The sequence below is a fragment of the Erythranthe guttata genome, chromosome 8 (assembly GCF_056151865.1).
Source record: "Erythranthe guttata isolate IM_541 chromosome 8, IM_541, whole genome shotgun sequence".
Classification (NCBI taxonomy): Eukaryota; Viridiplantae; Streptophyta; class Magnoliopsida; order Lamiales; family Phrymaceae; genus Erythranthe; species Erythranthe guttata.
The window spans coordinates 3,340,170-3,349,852 of NC_142540.1; the positions used below are offsets into that span (position 1 = coordinate 3,340,170).

The 9,683-nt window shown below is 40.2% G+C and overlaps 3 protein-coding genes across 4 annotated transcripts; 1 reads left to right on the top strand and 2 right to left on the bottom strand.

The window, feature by feature from the left end:
* Positions 1-456: 456 nt before the first annotated feature.
* On the top strand, positions 457-4,083 carry LOC105973754 (uncharacterized). 2 transcript variants are annotated; one of them, XM_088821667.1, is made up of 3 exons: positions 457-939; positions 1,555-2,565; positions 2,638-4,083. In XM_088821667.1, exons 2-3 carry the CDS (start codon positions 1,603-1,605, stop codon positions 3,760-3,762), a joined length of 2,088 nt encoding a protein of 695 aa, XP_088677793.1. In that variant the 5' UTR covers positions 457-939; positions 1,555-1,602; the 3' UTR covers positions 3,763-4,083. The 2 variants fall into 2 exon arrangements, with proteins under 2 accessions (XP_088677793.1, XP_012854251.2); XM_012998797.2 differs by having other exon boundaries at positions 1,555-4,083.
* Positions 4,084-4,205: 122 nt separating this feature from the next.
* Positions 4,206-5,543, bottom strand: LOC105975871 (uncharacterized). Its single transcript, XM_013001114.2, has one exon. The coding sequence runs from the start codon at positions 5,322-5,324 to the stop codon at positions 4,266-4,268; it is 1,059 nt and encodes a 352-aa protein (XP_012856568.2). The 5' UTR covers positions 5,325-5,543; the 3' UTR covers positions 4,206-4,265.
* Positions 5,544-6,011: 468 nt separating this feature from the next.
* Positions 6,012-9,470, bottom strand: HSL2 (HAESA-like 2). The gene is made up of 3 exons (XM_088821670.1): positions 6,745-9,470; positions 6,251-6,625; positions 6,012-6,092 (listed from the first exon to the last, which is right to left on the bottom strand). The coding sequence occupies exons 1-2, from the start codon at positions 9,350-9,352 to the stop codon at positions 6,258-6,260; spliced, it is 2,976 nt and encodes a 991-aa protein (XP_088677796.1). The 5' UTR covers positions 9,353-9,470; the 3' UTR covers positions 6,012-6,092; positions 6,251-6,257.
* Positions 9,471-9,683: the final 213 nt, after the last annotated feature.

The window sequence follows — 9,683 nt, forward strand, 5'->3', positions numbered from 1 at the left end:
TCATATCCACAAGACCTAGAAATCCCCAAATCGATTTCTAGATATTCATATCTACTTCCGCAAATCAAGGAAGGAATCAAGCTCTCAATTCAAGAACAAGCTTCGGCCTTTGGATTAAATTTAGGAGAAGAATCAGAGGAATCAACAAAGATTGTAACCCATTTCGTTTTGATTAAATATATTTATTTGTTTCTATATTTTCTTGTCTTGTAATTTATTTTGCAGACATTTAAATTTGAGATTAACAGTTGTAATTATCGAAATATGAAGGATTTTTTCATAATTTGACCATACCTCATAATTTGACCAAATATTAGATTAATTAATAACTTTTTTTTTTGATAAATAATTAATTAATAACTTATTTTCTATGAATTCAAAATAAATATATTATTTTTAATTTACAATGAATTGAAACCCAATTAAATTCATCAGATATTACGTGGAGTAACATTTACAAAGATTATTAATAAAATAAAGTGTCGGTCCGGTAACAATTAACATACTCCAACGCGCGTGCGAGTCCGTGAAGACAGTCGAAAATCTCTCTCTCTCTCTCTCTGTATATCTATGTCAATGTATACATACAAATAACACAAAATATATATATAGTAATATATGTGAATTAAATACAGGCAGAGTAGTGGTACACATTGAAGCAGATTCCAGATCTGCACAGCGGAAATCATCTTTCTTCCATTTCACAATTCCTTTCTGAAAGTTTCATTTTAACCTCTGGAAAAAAATTCATTTGCTTCTCTTCTAAAAAATATGTTGATAGGGCAACTGACTGCCGCTTTCCCCTCTTCGCCTTTTCACTTTTTCTAAGCAACCCATAAAAACAAGTCATTTCATCCACATTACACCTTTTTTATTGCATATTTATCACTGCGAAAGCATCGCTGAAATCAGGGATCTGTACACCTCCATCATCATCAGGTTCGACCTTTTTTTTAATTTTTTAATTTTTTTTTTCATATTTGTTCATCAATTCTGCAATGTGATCGGCGAAGATGTATGGATCTGTTATGAATTGGGAATTTGTTCTGTTTTATAGGCTTTAATTATTCATTGCCCTTTTTTGTTTTGCTAATCATGGCAATTTTTGAGTTTTTTGTTGGGTTGTCCAAATAATTTGTTGATCAGTAGTTATGGTTCAGTCTCAGCATTTATTATGAATCAAAGATCAAATTGATTGAGTTTTGTTGCCTATATAAGAAGCTCTTTAATGCAGGCATTCTGTTTTGTTTGGATATAGAGTAACAATCTTTAATAACACTTGACTTTGTGAATTACTTAGATCTGATGACATTAATAAGTGAATTTTACAGCAGATTCAAGATTATATGGTATTGACAAAACATCAATTGTCGTTTTGTACATCTGGTCTGCATTAACAAGGTGGTGGTGGTAGTGGTTCCTAGGATTGGCCACCCTTAAACAATTGCCCTTGTCTGTATCTAATGTTCTTGAAAATAGGTGTTTGCCTTTTCTGTAAATTTATATTGCAAATGATTCAGCTAAACTTACAATTTTTTTTGATGATTTCGACAGGAAACATTTGCAAAAATCGGGTTCTTTTTTGTTGAAGCAAAGGAAATCATGTTCAGGCAATCGCCTCGAAGGAGCGGGAGAAACAAAGGGATCAAAGTGAAGCACGTGCTGCAGATATGTCTCTTGCTCGGTGTTTCGATATGGCTGCTCTACCAAGTGCAGCACTCTCGTGACAAAAAGGCATCGTTAGAGAATGCGAAAGTTTTGTCCAAGATTGAAGAGGAGAGTGATCGTATCAAGTTAGGGAGAAAGGATCTCCAGCCGAAGATCGAAGAAGAACAAGAAGATGTTTCTGAAGAGAAGGAGAAAGAGGATGACCATCAAACGGAGGAGAAATCGCATTTTGACGATGAAAATAAGCCGGAGGATCAGTGGCATGAGGGAGAGAATTCGGTGGATGACAGAAAGGACATTGAAGATAGTAAGGAGAACGAGAACAGAGAAGAAGAGAATGAGGATAAGACGACGGACAGTGAAGAGAAGGAAACGGGTAGAGACGAGGAAAGTGAAACGAGTACAGAAAAGGAAAATGAGGAGCATGAGAATGGGAAAGAAGAAAACGGTGGTTTGAATAGTGAAGAGAAGGGGAATGAGGAGAAAGGAGATGATGTTAAAGAAGGGGATGGTGAAGGGATTAAAAGCGAACTAACGAGAGAGAATGATGGAGATAGTGAAAGCAGAGAGGGAAAACGTGAAGAAGAAGTAACCGGAGAGAATGAGATCAAAGAGGGCAAGAGTGAAGAAGAAGCAGGTGGAGAGAGTGAGAGCAAAGAAAATAGTGAAGAGAAAACGGAAGATAGTGACAGCAAAGAGAACAGAAGTGAAGAAACAACGGGCGAGAGTGAGAACAAAGAGAACAGAAGTGAAGAATCGACGGGCGAGGGTGAGAACAAAGAGAACAAAGGTGAAGAATCGATGGGCGAGAGTGAGAACAAAGAGAACAAAAGTGAAGAAACGATGGGCGATAGTGAGAACAAAGAGAACAAAAGTGAAGAAACGACGGGCAGAAGTGAGAATAAAGAGGGTGAAGAAACGACGGGCAGGAGCGAGAACAAAGAGGGTGAAGAAACGATGGGCAGAAGCGAGAACAAAGAGGGTGAAGAAACGACGGGCAAGAGCGAGAACAAAGAGCGCAAGAGTGAGGAAATAAGTGGAGGAGGTGAGAGCATTGAGAATAAAGGTGAAGAAACGACGGGCGAGAGTGAGATCCAAGACAGCAAAAACAAAGAAACAACGACAGAAAACGAGAGCAAAACTGAAGAAACAACAGGAGAGGGTGAGAAGAAAGATTATAAAAGTGAAGGAACAAAAGAAGAGAACGAGATCAAAGAGATCAAAGGAGAAGAAAAAACAGGAGAGAACGAGAGCAAAGAGAACAAAGGTGAAGAAACAACCGGAGAAAACGAGCAGAAAGAGAAGAAAAACGAAGAGAATGGTAAGATAAATGAGAAAGAAAGTGAATCCTCACAAGAGAACCCAATAGAAGAGAAGGGAGTCACACAAAAGAAGAATGATGGGAAGGAAGAGATCAATGGGAAGGATGAAAGTGGTAGCAGCAACGAGCACGAGGAACAAAACAACAAACACGAAGACGGTTCAATCGAAAAATCTAGTTCATTAGAGGGATCCGAGGGTCAAGGAAAAACCGATGAAAATAATAATGACTCGAAGGAAAATAATGGAGCTGGAGAAAGTGTCTCTAGTAGTACAGAAAATAGCGACACCAGTTCGAATTCAAACAGCGGGAATGAGAATGAGGTGGACAACAGTAACTCTTCGAAGCCGGTAAACGACCACGATTCTTCGGCAGAAACAACTGAAGCCAACGAAGAAAAGCACGAGGTGAATAATGAAAACCCTACCACATCAACTGATGATAATAATGTCGTTCTAAAGGAACAAACGGAAAAAATTGACACAAGCAATGAGAAACCAGATTCGGATTCGGAAAACGGGATTTCGAAGGAATCATCTACAACAAACGACTCCGAAACTACAAATGTGAACGAGAGTAACTCATCTGATGAGAAAACAACAAATTCGTTTAACGACAGTAATGGATCAGTGGACGAAGGGCAGAGTAAAATGGAAGGTTCTTCAGATGAATCGTCGACTTCTATTCCTCAAGAAGAGAAAGATGCTCGAACGGACCTCGAGACCCTTCCGGAAACTGGGAACGAAGGCAACAACCTCGATGCCACTGCATAGTGAGATATTTTATTTTACGAATTATTTGTAGTTGTCAAAAGTTTTTTGTTTCTTTGTGTTTTTATCTTCTTTTTTTAGCTCTTGCAAAAAGCAAATGTGATAGTATTCGAACTTTCGTCAATCTCTTGCATAATGTACGCAGGTGCTACTAGCGTCGCGTTGATGTGAAATTTCGCATCAGTGCTCGTTAATTCTTTCTTTGTTATCTCAATTTTTTTCTGTCAAGTGTAATCTCAATTTTTTTTTTCTTTTTGCAGTTTATAGTTGTTAAAGGTTAAATTTGTGTCTATTGAAAATAATATATTAATTTTGTTGTCCAAATAATGTTTTTGAATTTAATTAGCATAATAATCTCAGTGCCATGATTTATTTTCATGCTATTCGCATTGCATTATAGTTATTAATATTATTTATTAATTACCAAATCTAATGAACCAATGGGATGAAAGGAAAAATAAAATAAAATTAAAACTGTTAAATAATTTTCTTGAAGGAAAGTCAAATTAGTGAGTTAAAAATGAGAGGCTATTTTGAGCATCAGAAGTTGGTGTAATACGGAAGTCAAAGCAAAAGTCTCCATCAATAATACAGTTATGATGAAAATCGTCCGGAGATCCAAGCGACTCCACCACATCTTCCGTGCTCCATCCCGCACGCAATAATCTGCTAGACAGTGCCTTCACGCGCCTCTCCACGCAGTCGATATCGCGTGGTTCGGCCGTACTGTTATTATTCTTATTATAATCGCAGCCGTCCATCATCATCATCTCCCTAACGTCCTCCTCCTTCCACCCTCCATCTCTCAACCTCCAACACACCTCCTCCAAACACCCACCCAATTCCCCACTCCACCACCCACGCGCCGCCTCACTCCCCCCTGATCTCTCCGCTATATCCGTCCAGAACTCGATCCTCCGAGCTTCCGTCGCCGCCCATGCAGGCGCCGCGAACAGACTCGACAACGTCTGCCTCCGCGAAACCTCCCCGCCGCCGCTCATTCTGAACTGGATCCGCTGGAAGAAGCCGGAGATGTCGAAGCTCCACAACCTCACGTTCCCTCCATGCACGTAGAACACCGGGTTTCCGGCGACGCACGGCGCCGACGAAATGTAGAACCGCCTGTAAATCGGGACGAGAATCGGCGCATCCTTCAACAAAATTCCGGCCAATCTCGCCGCGCCGTCTGCATCTTCCGGCCGGTCGCCCCATGAATCGATCCAGAATTCATTCTTCGAAACCTCCTTGCAAATCCCAAGGATCGGCAGATTCGCGAGAATCTCAAGCTGTTGTTTGGAGGAGGATCGCCAATTGGGGAAACCCGGACCCACCGGCAGGCCTTCCTGGAGGATGGAGCGGAGGTCCGGCGGGAATGTGAAACCAAAAGACGACTCGACGGCGGAGAACTCGGCGTCGGAGAGGCCGGGATCCACCGGAATATTCGATGAGGTGAGGTAGTGAATCAAATTCTTCGCGTAGGCAGCGTAGGAGAAACAAACTCTTAACGGTTTTGGATTCGCGAGATTCATCGGGGTGTGCGGTGGCTCTGCCACGGCGGTTGCCATTAATGGAATTAAGCTGATAAAAGGCGTGTTTGTGTTTGTGTTTGTGTAAATGTAGATACAGATATGTGTGCGTATAATAGGTGTGAATCTGATGATATATACAGAGAGGAGTGAGTCAAACAAACAAATTGTGGTTGTTTGTGTGTATATATATATTTAGGGCGTGTTTGACGGAAAGGGTATGCTATATATAATCTGAAAAATTCTCTGCGCGGGAGAGGAAAATCGGGTTCTGCACTTGAGTTTTTGAAAGGTACTGTTTGACTCGGTCTTCTTTTGGCCGTTGGATTTTGTTTTGTTTTTTTCGCATTGCATGATTACGTAAACCAGATTCGACACTGCTAAAAACTAAAATTAATAAATAAAATGATCCAGGCTCAAGCTCGTCAAAATGTATGCGAGCTCGACACTTCAGTTGGGCTCATTTACACTCCTATTCATTAGTGATTACTACTACTTACTATTTAACACATTTCTTTAAATAGTAAATGGTTTTGCTAAATATTCAAATAATCCTAATTTCTTTAAAACTTGAATCAATTATAAGCTCAAATTTATTGGAATGAATTGTAAGAATTTAACAACCAACACAACAAATTGCTCAAAGTTATAAACTAGGGATCTAATTTAATATTAGTGACAATTTTGATTTTTGAATGACAAATTTGGACATGTGGTTGCCGCCGGTAGATATAATAATAACTTTCAATTCAAGAATTTTGTTTTCTGTCAAGCCGGCATCATTTACTCTATGTCCGACATAGCCTCCTGCTTTTTAATGAAATTTATGTACCATTAATATTATTACAACATGCACACATAATATATTATATATATATATATATATATATATATATATATATATATATATATATATATATATATATATAAAGCAGTAAATAATTAAAAAAAAAGTAATTAATTACCAATTTCTTAAATGTATTCATACGTTGGCAAACGGCCCCTAAGCAATTCAAGAACTCTGTTCATGGATGGCCTGCTCATGGGCAATTCAGCCGTGCATAAGAGAGCCACATTCAAAACCTTCTCCACCTCCCCGTACTCGATCGTGTTTTTGTTCATTCGAAAGTCTAATAACTCGTCCAAACACACCATATGCCCATTGCCACTATCGCATCCACCTTCAGATGACAATGCAATCTCTTTCACCCACTCGACAATGTTTTTGTTCTCGCCGAATAATGAATCGTTTGGCCTTCTACCGGTAATTAATTCGAGCAAGACTATCCCGAAGCTATAAACATCACTCTTCTCAGTCACTTTCATCGTGTACCCATATTCTGCAACACATATACAAACATATTAAAACGAACATTTTATTGACTTTATTTAAAAGACAAAATTAGATAAAGGCTCAATTATTTAATTAATCATGACAGACAATTAGATCATCGATCACCTGGTGCAATATATCCATAAGAACCGGCGACACGAGACATGACTTGATTCTCTAAGTCGTCGTGCTTCAAGACCTTGGCCAAGCCAAAATCGGCTACTTTGGGCCTCAACTCCTCGTCCAATAATATATTATTGGACTTAAAATCCCGGTGCACAATAGCGGGCACACAATCATGGTGCAAATACGCGAGCCCTCGTGCCGCCCCGATTGCAATATCGAACCGTTGGGGCCAATCGAGCAACACCCCACCTTTCCGATCGCCATACAAAGCATCCCCCAAACTTCCATTCTCCATGTAATCGTACACCAACACCTTACAGTCCTCAGTGATGCAACTACACAACAATCTAATAATATTAACATGCTTGATTCTTCCCAATGTTTCAATCTCGGAACAGAACACTTCACTGGACTCTGCAGACGACGACCCTCTTGTCTCCCAGAGGCGCTTAGCAGCCACCGCTTGCCCTCCCTTCAACCCGACCCGATAAACCTGACCCGACCCGCCTGACCCAATAAGGTTCTCGTCTGTCAGTGAGGCTAATACATCTTCTTGGTTGAACCCGATTCTCGCAAACGATGTGATTTTCCAAGACGGCTTACTTTTAGTACTTGCACCAAAGTTGATGATTTTCTTGGTTTTGTTAAAGAGATAAAGAAGCGAAACGACGAGTGTGAAAGCAAGAGTCGATAAGACTACGACGAATACCAAGCTTGAGGCCGGTTTAGTAGATCTCGAACACGGAGGAAGCGGTTTAAGATCTATACTGCACAAATCTGCATTGCCCATTAGACTTGAGAGAAAAAACTTGGTGTTGAAACCAAGTGGAACTTCTCCGATAAGCCTATTATTCGAGACGTTGAATTCGTTTAGTTTGAGATTAGTCAGCTCCGCCGGAATTTCACCGGATAAAAAATTGTTGGAAAGGTTCAAGAATGTTAACACCGGCAAACTCCCAAGATCGGCCGGAATGATGCCGGAGAATTGATTCCCCGATAAATCCAATTGTGTTAGCTCCCTCCAAGAGGCAACTCCTTTCGGAATTTCGCCGGTGAATCTATTCCTTTGCATGTGGAGCTCTTGTAACTTGGTCAATTGATTCATACAAGAAGGCAACTCGCCAGAAAAATGGTTGTCACTCGAATCGAATCTTTTCAACTCTTCCAAATCGCAGATTTCCGCCGGAAGCTCACCGGAGAATTTGTTATCGAAGATCAACAACTGTTCAAGGCCTTTTGCACTTGAAATCGAGGGTGGAATAGAGCCTTCTAGTTTGTTGTTCGTCAGCTCGAGGTGTTGGAGTCCGGCGAAACTCCATAATCCGTCGGGAACTGCTCCGGTGAGTTCGTTTTCTTGCATGCGCACGTACGTTAAAGTGATGCATTCGCCGTATGAATTCGGTATTTCGCCGGAAAATTTGTTCCCAAAGATTATCAAACTCTGAAGATTTTTCCTGTGACATAAATTCCGAGGCAACCGGCCTTCTAAACTGTTGTTCGAGACATCAAACAGTTCCAAATCCGAATTCTTACCCAAAGATTCCGGCAGAGCTCCGGTGAGTTTGTTGTTGAATAGCTTCAGACTATAAAGAACTGAGTTTGAAGACAGAATTTCTGGGATTTCACCTTCTAAGAGATTGTCGTTGAGATGCAACGATTCCAGCGGCAGAGCGGCCAGGGTTTCGGGTATTTTTCCGGTCAGATTGTTTTCCGATGCATCGAAACGGAGCAAAGAAGTAAGATCGGAAAATGTGTCCGGCAATTCGCCGGAGAGTTTGTTATGAAACAATTCAATTTGTTCCACATTTTTCAGCCGGCCAATGCTTTCGGGGATTCTTCCGACGAGATTATTCTGCGATAAGTTCAAGTTTTTGATAGAGACAAGATCCCCGATAGAATCAGGAATTTCTCCGACGAGGTTTGAGAATGATAGCATCATGCTCTCAAGTTTCGTTAGACGTCCGATTTTTTCCGGCACCGGACTTGGGAGGAAAGGATTTACAGAAAGAACTAGCTGAGTTAACTCAGTTAAACTGGACAAAAACTCGGGAATCGGCCCGTTTAGTAGATTCGAACCAAGAGACAGAAACTCGAGTCGACGTAAATTGACAAAACTCGCCGGAATTTCACCGGAAAAGTTGTTGTAGGAAAGATCCAACGTTGTTAAATTAAAAAACTCCACCGGAAACTCAGGCAAGTTGCCGACAAAATTATTCGACGAAAGGTTGAGAGAAACAAGACGAGAGCATAGAGAAACAGAATCAGTACTAATACGCCCACCGAAATTATTATCGGAGAGGTCGAGATTTTGAAGGGTGGAAATCAGACAAAAATCCGCCGGAAAATCGCCGTAAATGTTAAAACCCGACAAATCAATAGCAACTACCTGGCTACTCCGTCGGTCGCAAGAAATGCCAGTCCAGTCGCATGGTGAGTTCTGAGTTGACTCGAGCCAGTCGTCGAGTTTTCCCTGGAGTTGACTGTTCTTGACTCGGAGCAGAATCGCAGCATCATCCGAAGAACTCGTCGAACGAATTAAACTCATCAAGAAAAACGCGGTTATGATCAAGAGGAGATCACAATAACGTTTCTTATGGTAGTAAGTCATTGTGATGTAGGAGTGGTTGAGGAACAGTGAAAAACTGTTAAACACTGAAACTTTGTCCAAATTGTTTTTTATGAGTCAAACATAAGAGATTTGTCAGTGGGATTTTAATTTTGGGACAAAGTTTGAAAAATTGCACATGGGGTACGTGTAAGTGTGAAGAATGGAATTTTTCTAGAAGAGGAATTTAGATAGTGCTAATGATTTTGTTCTCCACTGTTTAATTAATTTGGATGATTAAATAATAACTTTAAAAAAAAAAAAAGGAGGGATTGATTCTTGATTGTGTTACTTGGAAGAATATATTTGATGCATAATTATCATTCAAATTTCT